At 41.3% G+C, this 18065-nt stretch overlaps 1 protein-coding gene across 4 annotated transcripts in view; it reads left to right on the top strand.

Moving 5' to 3' along the window:
- Positions 1-15938, top strand: part of Far2 (fatty acyl-CoA reductase 2) — a 116955-nt gene extending 101017 nt beyond the window's left edge. For all 4 annotated transcript variants that reach the window (XM_037203969.1, XM_028892423.2, XM_037203968.1 and 1 more), the window contains exons 5-12: positions 740-917; positions 1232-1276; positions 2204-2322; positions 2956-3023; positions 10038-10209; positions 11500-11629; positions 12967-13094; positions 14194-15938. In XM_037203969.1, coding sequence (XP_037059864.1) covers positions 740-917; positions 1232-1276; positions 2204-2322; positions 2956-3023; positions 10038-10209; positions 11500-11629; positions 12967-13094; positions 14194-14356 — 1003 coding nt within the window. In that variant the 3' untranslated portion in view covers positions 14357-15938. The remainder of the gene's footprint in view (positions 1-739; positions 918-1231; positions 1277-2203; positions 2323-2955; positions 3024-10037; positions 10210-11499; positions 11630-12966; positions 13095-14193) is intronic.
- Positions 15939-18065: the final 2127 nt, after the last annotated feature.

Below are 18065 nucleotides of genomic sequence, written 5' to 3'. Positions count from 1 at the left end.
AGAAACACTAGATATTTAAGCGACAATGCTGCTGCTCTTAGGGAAATATCAATAAGCATGGGGTTATTACAATGGTTCTGGCATGTTTTTTAATCAGGCTGATACTCTGGCAATGCCCGTCACCCCTAAGTAGAGCTGTTCAGCAGCTGTGCTGTTGGTGCTGCCTCGGAGCTCTGCACTCAGTCCACACCAGAGTAACTAGAAAGCCTCAGCAGTCGCTAACTTGTTGGCTTGGATTCTAAACGAATCTTCAGACTATGTTAGGATTATGTCTGCCAAATGTAGCTGCTTTATGGAGACAGTGAAATTTTAAAATTTAAAAACTACAGGTCTAAGACTGGTACAAGACAACTTGCCTTGTATCCTGAATGAATGAAACCGACTGGAGGAGGAGCCCCCAAAAGCTGGGGAGCACAGTACTGGCTTTCTCTTGGACATGGGCTTATTACTCATACACATGTTCAGTGGACAAACTAATGAGACTGTAGAAGTAAAGACAGGGTTCCATGCAATGCACTGAATTACATATCCATGGGAACAATCAAGTGTCTGGACAGGGAGCAGATTTTTAACTAAGATATGAGAAGGAATGATTTGAACATACACACTTGTCCTTGTGACCCTGGGATGGTTGTCTTCCAGATTCAAGCCAGGTACAAGGTTTTGTTTGACTGGCTGTGTTTTCTTGTTGTTTCTATTGTGCTGTAGATGTAGCTAGAATTTCCCCCTCTGCTTTCAGGTGGTTAGACGACTCTATCATTGAAGAGATCACCCCCAAGCTGATTGGGGACCGACCCAATACCTATACCTATACCAAAGCCTTGGGAGAGATGGTGGTACAGCAGGAAAGTGGGAACCTGAATGTGGCCATTGTCAGGCCATCCATAGTGGGAGCAACCTGGCAGGAGCCTTTCCCGGTGAGCACCACACTTTTCCTGCTCTACTTCAATACAGGTGCCTTAAAAACCAGCTTCTTTTTGATTGTCCTTCTCCTCTTCCTCCCCTTTTAATGTGTTCATTCCTTCCTTCTCCCCTCTCTTCCTTTCTCCTTCTCTTTCTGTACATTCTTTATGACCAATTGGTTAGTATTATAAATGGGTGTGTGGGTGTGTACACAAACACACATATATATGCACACCCATACACCCTGCCACACACAAACAGATTGGGCTGTTCAAGGGTAACTAACAATTTTCTGAAACGTGTAACCAACAGAGATCTTTCTTTCCAGGGTTGGGTTGATAATTTAAATGGACCCAGCGGCCTCATTATTGCGGTATGTACAAAGATGAGAAAGTAACCCCTTGAAATGGAGAACCAAACAGAGCGCCTGGTGTGCACTTGGTGTGGTGATAAAGGAAGCAGCTTATCTAGAGTTACCAGTGGAAAGAGGAAAGCAGCAGGAAGTTGCTTTTATCATCAGGACAGACATGACTGACATGCTCAGTTGCTATACCAGAGTTTTACTTTGGAGATGTCTGTATATCAAAAAATTTTCCTTTGGTTACAAGGTGGAGGTATTTTCTTCTCATTGGTTTATTAATGGCTTGAACTAATGCAGTTAATCAGGTTTACAGGAAAAATATTAGCCTCAAGGGCCAGGGATGCAGCTCAGCTGGTAGAATGCTATGCTTGGTTTAGCATACTTGAAACCCTGAGTTTTGACCCCCAGCACTTTATAAACTGAGTGTATGTGGCAACTCACACCTATAATCCCAGACCGCAGACAGGCAGAAGAATCAGAACCTCAAGGCCAACCTGTGCTACATGAGACCCTGTCTCAAAAAAAAAAAATTATCCCAAAGACTATGGAATGCTTGACATTAAAATACACAAGCCTGTGTGCATGTATTGTCTTACTTCTACTTTTCCAATCATCCTCTTTCTGTTACCTGACTGCTTTCATCCCCATGACAGTTTAGATGGGGATAAAAATCATGTCAACATGGGCTAGAATCAGTTTTATTACAGTGCACACCAGCACACTGACTTGAATTCCACCCACTTCGCATTATATTTTTAGTAGACAAAGATGTAGCTACACACACACACACACACACACACACACACACACACACACACACAACCTATGGATTCTTACAACAAAAGAAGGGGCCTAGTGTCCAACCCCCATACAAAGTGGCTAGTCCTGGCTGTGACTTCATACCTGATTTATATTCTATGCTCCATCTCTCCTGAGCAGGCGGGGAAAGGATTTCTTCGGTCCATAAAAGCTACTCCCATGGCAGTGGCAGACTTGATTCCAGTTGACACAGTTGTCAACCTCACCATAGCAGTAGGATGGTATACTGCAGTTCACAGGTGAGCGTGCTTATACAGACTTCTGAGAGATGGGGTTTCCATCTACAAGACTCCAGAGTGATAGGATGTTTGTTCCAGGATCTCAGAATTCCCGATACACCTCTCTATATAGGCAAAGGTGCATGAATACTGATTAATACTTGGTGGGTCATAAAATAATTTGCTATTAGACCACTTACCATGGAATTTTTGAATAACCAAAAAGCTTTTACTTTCTATTCAGTGTCTTAAAATAAGAAACTAGTCGATAAAATGGCAGCACAGTTTATATTTTGTTGAACTGCTATTTCATTGCTGGTAAATGCCAAGAGATAAGACAGAAAATTTGCTGACACAAAGTAAAGGCTATGGTGCCTGTGTGAATGTGGCTGTTAGTAAATGACAAGGAAAAGGAAATTTTTCTCATATGAACTCAGGCATGTGTATTCTACAGGTCACACCTATTTGGTATATTGATGTGTGTATTTTTTCTTTCTTTTTTCACTTTTCCTATCAACCCAAAGAATAGAGAATCTGAAAATGCTGTGTAGATTGCAGTAGCCACAGGAACTTTCATACCTGCCTTAGTGTTACTTCCCTTTATTTCTTATTAGTTATCAATTTGGTCATATTTATTTAACGTTTATCTTCCAGACCTAAATCAACATTAATCTACCATTCCACATCTGGTAATCTCAATCCGTGTAATTGGTATAAAATGGGTGAGTGCCTTTAACTATGTAAGTGCATAGCTTGCCTGTATTGGCCAGGGAAAAACAGTGTCTTGCAGCCAGGAACATGGGGTTGGAGGGAGCCAAAACAAAACCAGCCTTAAAGAGAGAAAGTCTCTGCAGACTGTAAATGTGTTGTAGTCAACTAGAATGTACAGTGATTAAAAAAAAAGTGGGCTGTGGAAAAACATGCAGGATTACATGGAATGAAGTCTTACAGGAGGTTTCAAAAACAACAATGAAGCCAAGCAAAAGTTGGCAAGATAAACAACAGTACTGGTGGCCGTCAGCACCCCCCACTCGCCATGGCTGTTTCAGAAAGGTCACACAGCAGTCCACCTCTGTTATGGAGCAGTGGTAATGCTCATCCATTTGTGCAGCTGCCAGCCCCGCCCTGACCCAACTGTGCAGCACCTGAGATGTTAAAAGTGTTTTGTTGGTAACAGATCTCATGTATCTTTAGGAGTTAATTTTCTTGCTAAAGTCTGAGATTTAAGACCCTCTAGCTGTTGTTCTAGTCTTAGTCCCATTCAGAGCATGCGCACGCACGTGCACGGACGGACACACACACACACACACACACACACACACACACACACACACTGTGTTATTTGTACTTGCAAAGTTGCAAATGTGGAATTATCTGTGATCAAGTTTTTTTCATCATAAACTCAGTTATTTAGATCATATATCTAAATTAGAATTGATTTCAAAATAGTAAGAAATCTATTTTTGCATCAGTAATGGGAGATGTCTGAGATCCCACCCATATACATTAGTAACATAAGCAAATAAGATATTGGAAACTCAGGCGGGGAGATGGCCAGTAGTTAAGAGCATGTACTACTCTTGCAGAGGATCCAGTGTGGTTGCCAGCGCCCACATCAGTTGGCTCACAATTGCCTCTAACTCCAGCTCCAGAGGCTCTGACACCTTCTTGTGGCCTCTGCAAGCACCTATACTCAAATGCACATACCTACACACAGACACACATGCATACACATAATATTAAATGTTAAATATTAAAAAATAAGACTTTTAAAAAGAGTTTGGACGATATAGCATTTTTAAAATTTTTCTTCTTTCCTGAAAACTCTCATTTTATGGAATTAGAGATTATTACAGTTAAAAGGACCTTAAAAAGAATCTAGGGTGCTCAACTTACATGAGGCCCAGAGAGTAAATGAGCTTTTTGGATTCATAAAGAGAACTAGTTGGTCCCTAAAATAAAAGTGAAGCCAGGTCTCTGGCTCTCTTCTGTGTGAATAACCTTTCCAATAGTAATTTATAAAAGAAAATATAAATCACTGTTAAGACAAAAATAAAGCCAGAGTCCTTGGTCGAAGACCTTAGGCAGTGCCAGGGAAACATCTATGTGATTAGCGCACTTCTCAGTCTCTGCTTTAAGAAACCCACACTACGCAAACTCTATTGGCTGCATCTTAGTCACTGTTCTATTGCGATGAACAGACACCATGACCAAGGCAATTCTTATAAATGAAAGCTTACAGTTTCAGGCCCTTAGTCCATTATCATCAGGCTGGGGAGCATGGCAGCAGACAGGCAGGTCTGGTGCTAGAAATGTAGTTAAGAAGTACATCCTGATAATCCTTCTAATCCTTTCAAATAGTGCTACTTCCTGGTGACCAAGCATTCAAATATATAAACCTATGGGGCCATTCTTATTCAAACCACCACATTCCACTCCCTGGTCCTCATAAGCTTATAGTCATATCATAATGCAAAAACACAATCCAATTTCAAAGGTCTCCATAGTCTTTCAGTCTCAACACTGTTTAAAAGTCCAAAGTTCAAAGTCTGTTCTAGGACTCATGACAATCTCTTAACTATCACCCCCTGTAAAGTCACAATGAAAAAAGCATATCACAAACTTCCAATATACAATGGCACATTTCCATTCCAAAAGGGAGGGAGGGGAACATAGTGAGGAAATAATGGATCAGAGCAAGACCAAAACCCAACAGAGCAAACTCCAAATTCTACATCTCCATGTCTGATGTCAGAGTACTTGTCAGATCTCCAACTCCTTTCAGCTATGTTGACTACAACATACTTCTTTTCTTGGGCTGGTTCCACACTCGGTATGCAGCTCTCCTTGGCAGGTTACCATGACTCTGGCATCTCCAATATCTTGGGGTCTCCAACACAATCCAGGCTTCGCCTTCACAGCTTCACACAATGGCCTCTCCAGGGCTCTATGTAGGGGCACCCCTACCACAGGCTTGGCTCAGTGGCTTTCCTTAGACGCAGATGCAGATTCCACAACTTATTTCTTGTATTCTTGACTCTAAAGCCAGAAACATGTGGCTGAGGCTGCCAACTTCTGCTACTTGGCTGAGACTGGGACAAGGCCTCCCTCATTTAGTTTCTTTTGCATCTGCTCTCTGTTTTCCATGGTTTCCTTCAATGCTTGCTTAAGCTTTTAATTCCTTTTCACAAGTTTGAAGCTTAGCTGGGTGGGGTCTTGCCCTGAGGTCACTACTCCATTTAACACCAGGCTTTTCTTTAAGCATTTCATCTCTTTGAGCACTAGACTTAGCTCCATTGCATTTCTTGGTAATCCTTTTCTCCTCAAACTGTACATTTTATATTTCTCCTTGCCCCACTTGCTCCTTTTCATTGTAGATCTGCATAAAAGTGACCACTAGTAACCACATGACCCAGTCAATACTGGGCTGTCTTGAAATTGCCTCTGCCAATGTCATTAATCCAAAACTCTTCAATTTAGCTTCTGGCAAATTTTTAGGACAAGGGAAGAAAGCAGCCACATTCTTTACCAAAATATCACTAGAATGGTCTCATGACTATTTACTAATTTCTTCCCCTTTGAAACTTCTCAAGCTGGGGTCAAACAGTTCAAATCACCCTCAGCACTGTCTTCCATGCTTCTACTAGGATAGCCCATCAAGCCACACTTAAAGTGTCCAACCACTTTTCTAGACCAAAGTCCAAAAGACTTCTGCATTCCTCCAACAAAGTAGCATGGTCAAGCCTATCACAGCAATAACCTAGTCCTTGGTAGCAACTTCTGTTTTAGTCACTGTTTGTCATGACACCATGACCAAGACAATTCTTATAAAAGAAAGCATTTAACTGGGGGCTTGCTTACAGTTTCAGAGGCTTGGTCCATTATCACCATAGCATGGTGGTAGACATGGTGCTACAGAAGTGGTTGAGTGACATTCTGACCCACAGGCAGAGAGAGCGAGAAAGAGAGAGAATATGTATGCATGCCTGGGCCTACCTTGGGCTTTTGAAACCTCAAAGCCCACCCCCGGTGATACATTTACTGCAACAAGGCTGTACCTCCTCCAATTACACCACATCTTCTAATCCTTCAAGTAGTGCTACTACCTGGTGACTAAGCATTAAAATACACGGGCCTATGGAGGCCATTCTTATTTAAACCAACACATATTGTCTATACACAAGGGACTATATCTATTCAATACACAAGACACATGAAAAAGAATTTAAATACCTAATGATGGAAGGTTAAGGAAGACAGTTCAGTTCTCCTACATGGTGTGAGCTCGCAGTGACAACCTCCCTCTCTCTGTTACACAGTAATTCTCTCTGTGTTTCAGTGGTGCTGGCTGGGGAACACTGCCGCAGAACTGCCAAACTCCTGTGGCTTGTTGTATGATAGGCTGTAACTTGAGGAATGCCTTTTCAGGAATGATAAATGCTTGACATACATGCTTCTCAGCTCTTCACACCACAGTAGATATGCTTAGCTTGTCATGTCCTTCACCCAGTGCCAAGCCTCTACACAAGAAGCCTAATACAGCATATTAGGACTCCACTACCCACTAATTCAAGTTTGTTGAGTTTCAAACTCATTTATGCTTCATGACAGGGCTATTAGAAGTGATCCAAATGCTACTAACTGGAACCACCAGCAATGTCACCATAGGTTGAACATTTGTAGTTTCAAGTGACAATGCAGAATAACTGACAGCTGGGTGGGTGAACATGCAACATCTCTCCATTTAGTTATCTTTGTTAATGCCCTTCAAGAAAAAAATTAAATTCCTTACATATGGTTAAGAATTTTTTATCAGATTTATACATAGGAACTAGGATATGTATACATTTTGTTAATAATTAATGGCATCTTTATAAAGAATACATTTTCTAATGGTTACTGGGAAGACATGAAAATGACTAGTATATTGATCTTATACCCAGTTAAACTATCACAGGTTAATTACCTAGTCTGAAAATCTGTTTTGGTGGCATGAGGTCACTGTGAAAAAACTAAAGAGTCAAGATAGACTTAGGAAATAGAAAGTTATTATGCATTCCTGAAATATTCAGTCCAAAAGTATTCACTGAGCACCAGCTGCCTGGCAGTCACTTCTCAAGATCTAAGGAGGCACAAAAGCAAACTTACATATCAGATATGGTTAAGTGCTTGAAGAAAAATAGAGTGGGGTAAGAAGGATGCTTTCTTATGTGAAGGCCAAGGAAACAACTCTGGTAAGGTGACATCTCAGCAGAGACCTGAGGGAAGTGAAGGCTTGTCAGAAGACAGCTGAAGGAAGTCTTGTAGGCTAAAGGAACCATCAGTACAAAAACTCTTTATTCATATTCAAGGACAGGAAAGCCACCTTGTCTGGAACAGAAGCAACCAGAGAGAGAGTGGCAGTAAATGAACCCAAAGGATGGGCGTAGGAGTGAGGACGCAGGGAGATCCTGCAAGGCCTTGTGCATGTTGAGCATTATCTCTCTGTATGAAAAGATGCAGATATTACAAGATATTACCAACTGGACTAAGGGTTTGACTCCCCTCCAAATAAGAGGGTCCATCTGAGCATTTTATAAAAAGAGAAGTAAATTCTGAGTAATATTTTCAAAGACTCATTCTAGCTGTTGTATGGAGAGCAAACTACTGGGAGACAAGAGCTATAGCAGAGTCCAGTAGTGACACCATCCCAATATTCCAAGAACAGGACAGCTCCTACTCATGGCAGCAGTGGACATGGTGATGCTGCGTTCTTTTCAAGAGGAAGGCCAGTTATTCTGGTTTGCACTGTTATGACAGTTGTTAAACAAAGAGGAGCATCAAGATGACTCCAAAGGTTCTGGCTGACTTATTGAAAAAGACCGTTATCATTTAGATAGGAAGTTTTTTTAATGTGTCAGGAAAGGGCAGCTAGTAGTGGGAGTATCAAGAGGACAATTTTAGAGCTGTTAAATGTGAATGTTTATTACACAGCCAAAAGGAAATGTGGAGCAAACATGCAGATACGTAGATGAGGTCAGTAATAACGTCAGAATCTCCTGCTTGACTTTTATTTTCTTTTTCAAGTGTAGATGCCACTAAGTTCCATGCTGTGATTTCATGTATGTTGCCTTGATAAAACACACTGACCAAAATCAACTTAGAGGAAGAAGGGGTTTATTTTGTTTACAGTCCAAGTTACAGTTCATCATTGAGAGAAGGCAGAGCAGGAATTCAAACAGAAACTTGAAGGCAGGCCTGCTTGGTTTTCTACAGAGCATTATTTCTGACCAAGGAACTGACTCACAGTCAATGAAGCACAACAGAAATCATGGAGGAATGATGCTTGCTCATCTGTACAGGCTATGCTTAACTTTCTTATACAGTCCAGAACCACCTACCCAGGTGTCTTAGTTACTGTTCTATTGCTGTGAAGAGACACCATGACCACAGCAACTCTTATAAAAAAAAAAAAGTATTTAGGTGGGACTCACAGTTTCAGAGGTTTAGTTCATTATCATCATGGCAGGAAGCATGGAGGCATGCAAACAGGAGAAGTAGTTAAGAGTTCTACATCCAGATCTGCAGACATCTGGAAGAGAGGCACTGAACCTGGCTTGGGCTTTTGAAACCTCAAAGACCAACCCCCTCCTCCCCCTCCCCCATGACACACTTCCTCCAACAAAGCTATACCTAGTCCAGCAAGGCCACACCTCCTATTCCTTCTCAAGTAGTGCCACTCCCGAATGACTAAGCATTCAAACATATGAGCCTATGGGGGCCATTCTTATTCAAACCACCATACAAGGGATGGCACTGGGCCCTCCTGTATCAATTAACAATCAAGAAAATCCCCTAGAAACGTGCCTACAGGACACTCTAATCCAGACAATTTTTCAATTAACTCTATCTGAGTTAAAGCTAAACAGGAACATCTATATTTTACATGTTCATTTCCTGGTGATATATTTTGAAAGAGGTAATGATCAAATTACCACAATAACTAATAACTTCATAATTGAATAATGAACTACATTGTTTGAAAAGATCCAATTAAGTCAAAATTGAATTTAAATGAATGCTCTAAAAAGAACTATTGAATCTATAAATATTAAAAATTTAAACTAAGCTAATCTAAAAAATAGGAACATAAAAAGGCAATTATAAAAATTCCACTAGTGAAAAACTGAGTCAAATACACACATAGAAAAGCAAGACTATCAAGGCAAGAGAAGCTGTGGTATCTAAAGTGAACCACACAAAAAATCCATCCGTGTACTTTTATGCAGCCTTTGTTAAGAACATTTAACCTGCAAGGGATCCTCCCAGCCTCTATCTACTCCTTTCAGAGTAGACTTGAGAACCTGGAATGGAATACCCTTCTGAATAACCTGTCCTTGTATTGAATAAGAAATTTCCCCAAGTATTTGAGAGTAAATGTTTAAAGAAAAGGCTAGCAGTAGTGGTGGTCTACAAGGCCAGCCTGGTCTACATAATGAGTCTCAGGATAGCCAAGGCTACAATAGTGAGACCCTGTCTCAACCTCCCACCCCACCAAAAAAGTATGCACTCTTAGTGCAGTCATATTGCTTAACTGTGCAGATGTTCACTTGCCAGGCATAAAAATCTTCATGTTCTTAGAAACAGAGTCTTGATGCTATACAGCAAATACTGTCTGTCATTCTGAGCTGCAGATAGCTTGCACTTATAATGGGCTTACATTCTCTGAGATTTAGTACTTCCTCTTTTTGTTCCAGGATTACAGGTCTTGGCAACCATTGAAAAGATCCCATTTGAGAGTGCTTTCAGAAGGCCAAATGCTGACTTCACCACCAACAACTTCACCACCCAGTATTGGAACGCTGTCAGTCATCGGGCCCCAGCCATCATCTACGACTTCTATCTGAGGCTCACTGGAAGGAAACCCAGGTGAGAAGTTGTAATATTGGCTTTAGTAGTGTCATTGCATGGAACCCAAAGTCCTTAATCCTCCCTACAGCTGAGAATTGAAGGAGACAAATGTCTATCACACACACACACACACACACACACGTTTTTCTCATCTTTTTACCTATTGTGTATGTGTGTGATCTTGAACATAACCTTTCTGTAAAGTTAATCTGAATAAATTCTGACTACATCACAGTCCTAGGAGGTTTCTAGAGGAGAGCTGTTTTGTGTTCTGAGCATAGAGCTAGAAAACACAGTCCATTGCAAGAAATGGACACAGGGCAGTGGGACTGCAACAGCAGAGCTTCTCTGGGGTTGGTCAGAACTTCATGGGAGTTTGAATGCTGACCCTCTAAGGTTATGAACCATATTCAGAAAAATGTGGGCAAAGACCTGCTACAAGGCTGTTAGGAAAATCAGCAAAGATAGTATTTTCTAGAAGTGTCAACACTGTCTAACTTTAAGTCTGTCTTCCTTAAGTATGAATTACAAGCTTTTGCTTCACCAAGTGCTAATATAGTCAACACTCTGCCAAAAGTTAATATATTAAGACCTGAGATCCTATTTTTGTTTTACAAATTTAAGAAATACAACAAAAAGAAATTAGCTTTCTAAAGATCTGCCTTAAATCAGTAAAACAAAACAAAATAGTAATCCTTTCAGGCAAATAACTAGCTCAATTTTGAAATGTCTAATGAGAAAGGGATGGGTGTTTGGGTAGGAGGGTTGTAAAATGTCTGTTAGCTTCATTATTTCCTTTAACAGAATTAAGATGGAAAGTGGGAAGAAATGATAATTCTAACTTTCACAGAAATTTGCAAGCCTTTCTAGCACCACAAGTAGATTTTAGAGAGAATGAACAATTTGTTAGATCTATTGCTGTCTCTCATGCATATGAAGGAAGGGGTAAGGTACTTTACAAAAGATTAAAGAGAAGCTTGATGGTAGAAACTGTTGTTGTTAACTAGCCAAAGGAGGACTGTTACCAAGAAACCGGGGGGGGGGGGGGGGGAAATTCTGGGAAATTGGAGGAAAGAGGGATACATTTTTGTCTTGTTTTTTAATACTTTTATTGAATGATCTCAGTAAGTAGCCCAGGCATATCTTGATCTCATGTGTGTCTTCCTGCCTCAGCCTCCCCAGTGCTGGTATTACTGGCATGAGCCCACCAAGGTTTGCACTTCCTTGATGATGCTGGGCCACCCTTCCCCGTGGAGGAAGAGGCGGCGTGCAGGGCGCACTGCACTAGCTGTCTGGTCTCTCCCTCAGGATGCTGAAGCTCATGAACCGGCTCCTGAGAACCATCTCCATGTTGGAGTATTTCATCAACCACAGTTGGGAATGGAGCACAAACAACACAGAGATGCTTCTGTCAGAGCTGAGTCCTGAAGATCAGAGAGTAAGTACGGCTCTGACTCCAAGAGCAGGGACAGTGCACTCTGGGAACTCAGGATTATGTGACAGGTTGTGGCGGGAATCCTAACTGGTCTTAATAATAAAAACCTGGAGTCAGATATAGGGGTAAATGCTGAAAGATCAGAGAGACCAAAGAACAAGCCACAGCCACACCACCTCTTACCTTGCCAACTCCTCAGCCTGAAAGAGATTGAGCTGTCTCCTCTTGACTTAATATTCCTCTCTCTACCCAGCCATATCACTTCCGGTCTCCACCTCTCTAATGCTGGGATTGATTAAAGGCATGAGATCCCAAGTGCTGGGATCAAAGGTGTGAGCCACCACTGCCTGGCTCTGTTTCTCTTTTAGACTGGATCTTGTGTAGCCCAGGGTAGCCTTGAACTTGGAGATCTATCTACCTCTGTCTCCTGAGTGCTGGAATTAAAGGTGCCACTGCCTGATCTCTTTGGCTAACTAGTGGCTTAGCTCCGCACTCTGATCTTCAGGCAAGCTTTATTTGTTAGATCATAAACAAAATATCACAACCAGTAATGCTGATGAGGAAGTGTTGAGTATACATAGGAAGATGATTTTTTTTTCCCTAAGGAAACCAGACAATATCTGTTGTCCTTTTTTTAACGGTTGCTGCCTTTTAAGCCACAGCTGTCTGACTCAGCAACTGCAACTCTGCTGCTACCAACAGCAGTTAGTTAGGCCACAAGGACTGCACAGCTGGAGGGAAATCTGTTCCCTCGGCTCCAACTCCTGCAAAGCTATGAAGGGAACTTAACTAAACCCCTCTCCCTCTAAAGAACTCAAGATTCAAAGGTTAAGGTGGAATTCTACTCTTCAGAGAGGCTGAATAGCAAGTCGCTCACCTCCTCTCCTTGCTCCAGTCCTCCAAAAAGTCCCTGTGCTTCTCCTCGCCCGCCCCTCCTTATAAACCCTTTCTCACCTGGCTCCTCCTTACCATTTCCTGTCTGCTAGTTGCTGATGCAGACTTCTGACTGCAGGTGAATTTTTTTTTTAATCAAACACATCTTTGTATCATTAAACAAACATTCCAGAGCATAAACAAAAGTAACACATCTTGAAATAATATTCTACAACAAAATCAGCATTCACAGGAAACAAGTTTACTGCAGCTAGAACTAGTTTGTAGATTGTGATGAGACCTTCACTGCTGCTGGATGTAGTGGCATGCTTGGCAACCCAGTAATGAGCTGGCCCCAGAAGTGGGGCCAGCAAGTCTAGCCATATTGATGAGCTCCGGGCACCCACACTGGACAAGGTGACTGCTCCGCAGTGCAATGCTGACAGCCCATATATTTTGCTTCATAGGTATTCAACTTTGATGTGCGCCAGTTGAACTGGCTTGAATATATTGAAAATTACGTTTTGGGAGTTAAGAAGTATCTACTGAAAGAGGATCTGGCTGGTATCCCCAAAGCAAAGCAACACCTAAAAAGGTAGGTGCATTCCTTGCTATGTGTAGGGTATTACTGTTGATTGACTTTACACAGGGTTCTGTATGTGAATTAAATCACCCCGCCCCAATTTATGAAGTGCCAATTATGAGGCTAGATTCACACTTGAGCATTAGAAACCCTACATCCACACTATTCTGTAATACACAGTGTTGAATTTAGACCTCACTGCACCCCTGAAGCAGGTATTCTTTTTGTTAGCCCATTAATACAAGAAGTACTCAGGGCACAAAAAAGACAAGAATGTTGTTCATGGAAACAAATACTGGAGCCAGGCTCAAGCCCAAGTTTTCTTCTTGTGTACTGTATCAGTGTGACCTAATACCCAAAAGGCAGATCATGCTACGTAACTTGGAAAGCCATGTAACTACTCTTCAATTCTTACAATTCCTTCCTACTTCTTTTAGTCAGATTCCTGACAAATAAGTTACAGGATTTAGGTCATGATTCCTGCAAAAACTAAGGTTTGTAGTCGAGGTGGTAACAATGGAAAGGTAGACAGCCAAGGAGGAGGACACTTGAAAAGCAGGCTGCAAAGTTCATTATCTACCCTCCAGCCAATAAGTGGTTGAAGGCTTTTAAAAACTATGCATGGTGTGTGGATGTGCATGTCATAGCCATGTGGAGGTCAGGAAACAACTCTGTGGACTCAATTTGCATGTGGAGGTCAAAGGACAACTTTGTGGAGTCAAATTCCTCCTTTGACCCTTACATGAGTTCCAACTCAAGTTCCAGGCTTGCTCCAAAAATGCATTTACTCTCACTGGTCAGAGAAGATTTTCAATACTAAAAGGTCAGAGTGTATTTTAAAAAATTACACTCATCCATGAATCATGCTTGTAAAAAGAGCTCCAAACAGAAGTAGGAGAAAGAGTAACAAGCTAGGAAAACATGAAGGAAACATGATTATTCAAGAAAGGAAATGAAAGACATAAAGACCTAGGAACACCAGGCCATGCTGTGGGCTCCAAGAACTAGGTATTTGCTGGTAACAGACAGGAGGAACACATTTACACTTTAGGTAACACAGCTGGGTACAGGTGCTGTCTGTCTTAACTGTGCTTTTGTTTCTGTCCCTCAGGCTCCGGAACATTCACTACCTCTTTAACACCGCCCTGTTTCTTATCGTCTGGCGCCTCCTCATCGCAAGGTCTCAGATGGCTCGGAACATCTGGTTCTTCATTGTGAGCTTCTGTTACAAGTTCATATCCTACTTTAGGGCCTCCAGCACACTCAAGGTCTAAGAACATTCCACCAGCTCATCATCTGGAAACCTCAAGATACCTCTAAGACAGTAAACTGTGTCTTAAACTAGGAAGTAACAAGAAGACTCCCAAGCTTCCAGTCAAACTTGCCATTCCATCTTCTTTTCTACTTCTTTTCACTGTATTTTTTTTTTTTTAATTTGGCTCAGTGAGGAAAGTCAGCTTCTAACTGCATACATTTACGAAAACCTAACTTCCAGATTGTCTTGACATCATCCACTCTACACTATCACACATGAAGCATGAGAGCACCCCTTTCCTATACTTAGCTTTCCCTTCCGACACAACTAATTTCAACGTACTGAGCATGGAAGAACACATGGCAGAAGCCTAAGCAAGATAGAGAAAGGCAGCACTAACCAGGGAGGCATGCTCAGTGCAAGGCAAAAGTTTCCAACCATGGTGAACGGAGGAGGGCAGCTCAACATCCTGACAATGCCACAGTAGAGTCCTGGTTGAGTTGAGGGGTGGGAGATGGGAAAAATAGACTTATGTCTGCTCTGTTTCTCACATGTGTCTGTATCTTACACCAAATATGAACTTAATCACATGCCCCAGGGAGTCTTACGTAGTTATTAAGTCAAAATTTAAAGCGTCTTATGATTTTGACATCCCTTAGTCTCTTTTTAATCACCATTGTCCTGAAAACCTGCTTAAGTTTCCTTCTCATTTATTGATATTGCCAAAGCCCTTCTATTTAAGTGTACTTCACTCAGACACCAGTCAGCAAGGCTGATGGGGAGAGGGAAGTTCCTAGACTAGAACTATGGAAACCCTCCAACCTTTGCCAGTGAGGAAAGCAAAATTTCAAATAAAATTTTAAGTTCTAGTTTTTGTCTTCATGTGTGGAGCTGGGAAGAGCACGTTCCTGCAGCACCTGAGGCCCCTCGGACCCCAGTCATCCCAGCCACATGTTAATTGTATAATGTACAGAGGTCAAAAACAGAAAGTGAAGATTTTGCTTAAATATTTTAAATACAAATACAAACCTTTATACATTCACAAATCCTCATATTCAAGCCGTCACCCTAGTTTTGCTCATATTTGAGATTTAGACACGCTGGACTGCAGGATCTCTGCATGCTAAAAACATGAAATATTCGAATAAGGTGTTTGGAACCTAAAAAGTAACCACCACACAAATTGCTAAAAACTACACACAGATAGTTAACGTGTATGTTTATATTCTGGTGGCTCAAGTGTGCTCAGTACTGAGCACTCCTTGGCTCCATGAGGAACATGTTGAGAGGGCCCTTTCTGGTACTGTTTCTGCAAGTCAGATTCAGGTCAGGGACTACTCTCCAGGTGGAAAACTCAACTCTGAAACAAAAGCACCCATGGGTCCCCCATGTGAGACATCTGCAAGACACTTCTGAGTCATGTGAAACACCCCAGGTATGGATACAATAAAAATAGGAACTCAAGATAAGATACAGGATTGGATTTTAAAAAGCTCTAAAAATGTACTACCTTTTGATCATTGTTTCATCAATCCAAGAACTCCAGGGATTTAATATTAATTTGAACTTCTTATTAAATAAAATTCTGAATTACCAGCCTATCCTCAGTGTTCTTTAACTGCTGACCACTTCTTCCCACTACCCCTCTCCAGGAAAAAGGAGATACACTTAAGCTACACACTGATGCCACCTTTTCTTGCCATACCAATGGGATTGCATCTGCATGAGTGTTCTGTGGCACCAGAAACATGGCATAAATTTATCTTGCAATGCCTAAACAGGAAAAGCAAGTATGTAAAAGTCGTCTCCACCATTGAGAAATCCACCCCAGGACCAATTAACTATATAAATCCCAATATACACACAACAGGAAAAAAAAATCTACTTGGGTGCAGAGTTAAAAGTATAAAGGTACATGCTTGAAAAGAAGTCCTGGTAAAAAGGAGGGTTGATTACAACCAGTCTTCTCTACATCTGAGAAAAATGCCAAATGAACTATTATATTTTATTCTATTAATATAGGCTAGTAAGAACATACAAATAGGAAGTCTTGGTGATGTCTAGTCTGTACCCACATGATGCTTGATGATAGTGACCAGACAGCCACTAAGGCAACTAATGCTGACATACTTCAGAAAAACCTTTGTATTCACCTAGTACCACTTCTAACTCATTTAAATAATTCGCAATGGAGGTAAACAGGGAACTCCAAGGAGTATTTGTCTTAAGTCACTGTTCTATTGTTGTGAAAAGATACCATGACCAAGGCAACTCTCATATTTAATGCTTTCTTTTATACTTAAGAGGCTGTTATCATGGCAGGGAGCATGGTGTGGGAGCAGTACCTGAGAGCTACACCCTTATCTGGGCCTGGAATGAGCTCACCCTGTTGACAAAATTCCTCCAAAGCCATACCTTCTAATCCTTTCACACTTCCACTCCCTGGTGACTAAGCATTCAAATATGAGCTTATAGGGACCATTCCTACTGAAAGCACATTATTATAATACAACGAACATAAAAATTAAGTCAGATCTACTTTCTAAAATCATCAGTAACTTTTAAAGTTCACAGGGCTCATGTGGCTACCTTTCTGCAACTGTGTGTGGTCCTGCTATCTTGGAAAAGCAGTGTTGGTCTCTTATGTCCAGAGAAGTGTATAAAAAAAAAAATTACTGCCTACAATCAGCTTTAAAAACATGGTTAAAAAGTTAACAAAACAAGCCTAGCAATAGCTAGGTTTTGGAAGTGTGGCTACTTCTATGGCAAATGATGCTTACCTGGAATTAAGTTTAAGCAGAACCATGTATTCTGCCATGGAACGTTTTTTAGCATCTTCCCATTTTACCTACAATACTGAGTCCTAGGGTCAGAAATGTGAGGTAGAGTAACATTCGTCAACTCCAGAAAAAATACAGTTTAAAAAGCAGAGCTGGTGGCAGGGACTTCTCAGCAGCATAGCACTTGCAGAAAATATTCAGGACCCCAAATTCAACACCCAAACTGACAGGAGAAAAAACTTAACAGCTATCCAAGTGACCTGTAAACAAGTGTTCTGAAAAACAAATCCAAAGAATTTCCACAGCATTACTAGTGATAGACGCAGGCCTGCTTGGTATCAAGCCTGTATTAAGGGGATCTCCCTGCGCTGTATGAGTTCTTTTAAGGTATTACATAAAGTGCACAGATAAGTTACACTAAGAATTTTAGAATACTATTAGGAGACCCCAAATACTTGCTTTACTGACTGCAATCCTGTCAATTGTCTACAAACTCACTCATAGCTCATGTTCGTGCTATTTACATGTATGAGAACCCGTGTGTGGAGGACAGCAGTCAACAATGGGCGTCTTCCTCCATCATTTTCCATTTATTTGTTCACACAGTGTCTCACTGAACCTGGAGTTTGTTGACTCAGCAAGACTAGCTGGCCAGAAAGCCCCAGGGGCCTTCTGTCTTTGCTCCCCCAGTGCTGGGACAACAGATGCATGCCACCACCAGGAGGACAAGTGCATGCCACACCAGGAGGACAGATGCATGCCATCCCAGGAGGACAGATGCATGCCACCACCAGGCTCGACCATTATCCTGGTAGTGTTATAAAGAATCTGAGAAGCTTATACAAGAGAAGCTACAAGATTAAATGGCATGCTGAATGCTTTAAGGATCTCAAGGTTCTAGATCATGTATTTCTTATACAAAAAAAAAAAAAATGTATCTGAAGTACA

Source organism: Peromyscus leucopus, chromosome 3 (genome assembly GCF_004664715.2).
Source record: "Peromyscus leucopus breed LL Stock chromosome 3, UCI_PerLeu_2.1, whole genome shotgun sequence".
Taxonomy (NCBI): Eukaryota; Metazoa; Chordata; class Mammalia; order Rodentia; family Cricetidae; genus Peromyscus; species Peromyscus leucopus.
Note: the sequence above shows the minus strand (reverse complement) of the source record. Positions and strands in the feature narration are given on the sequence as shown.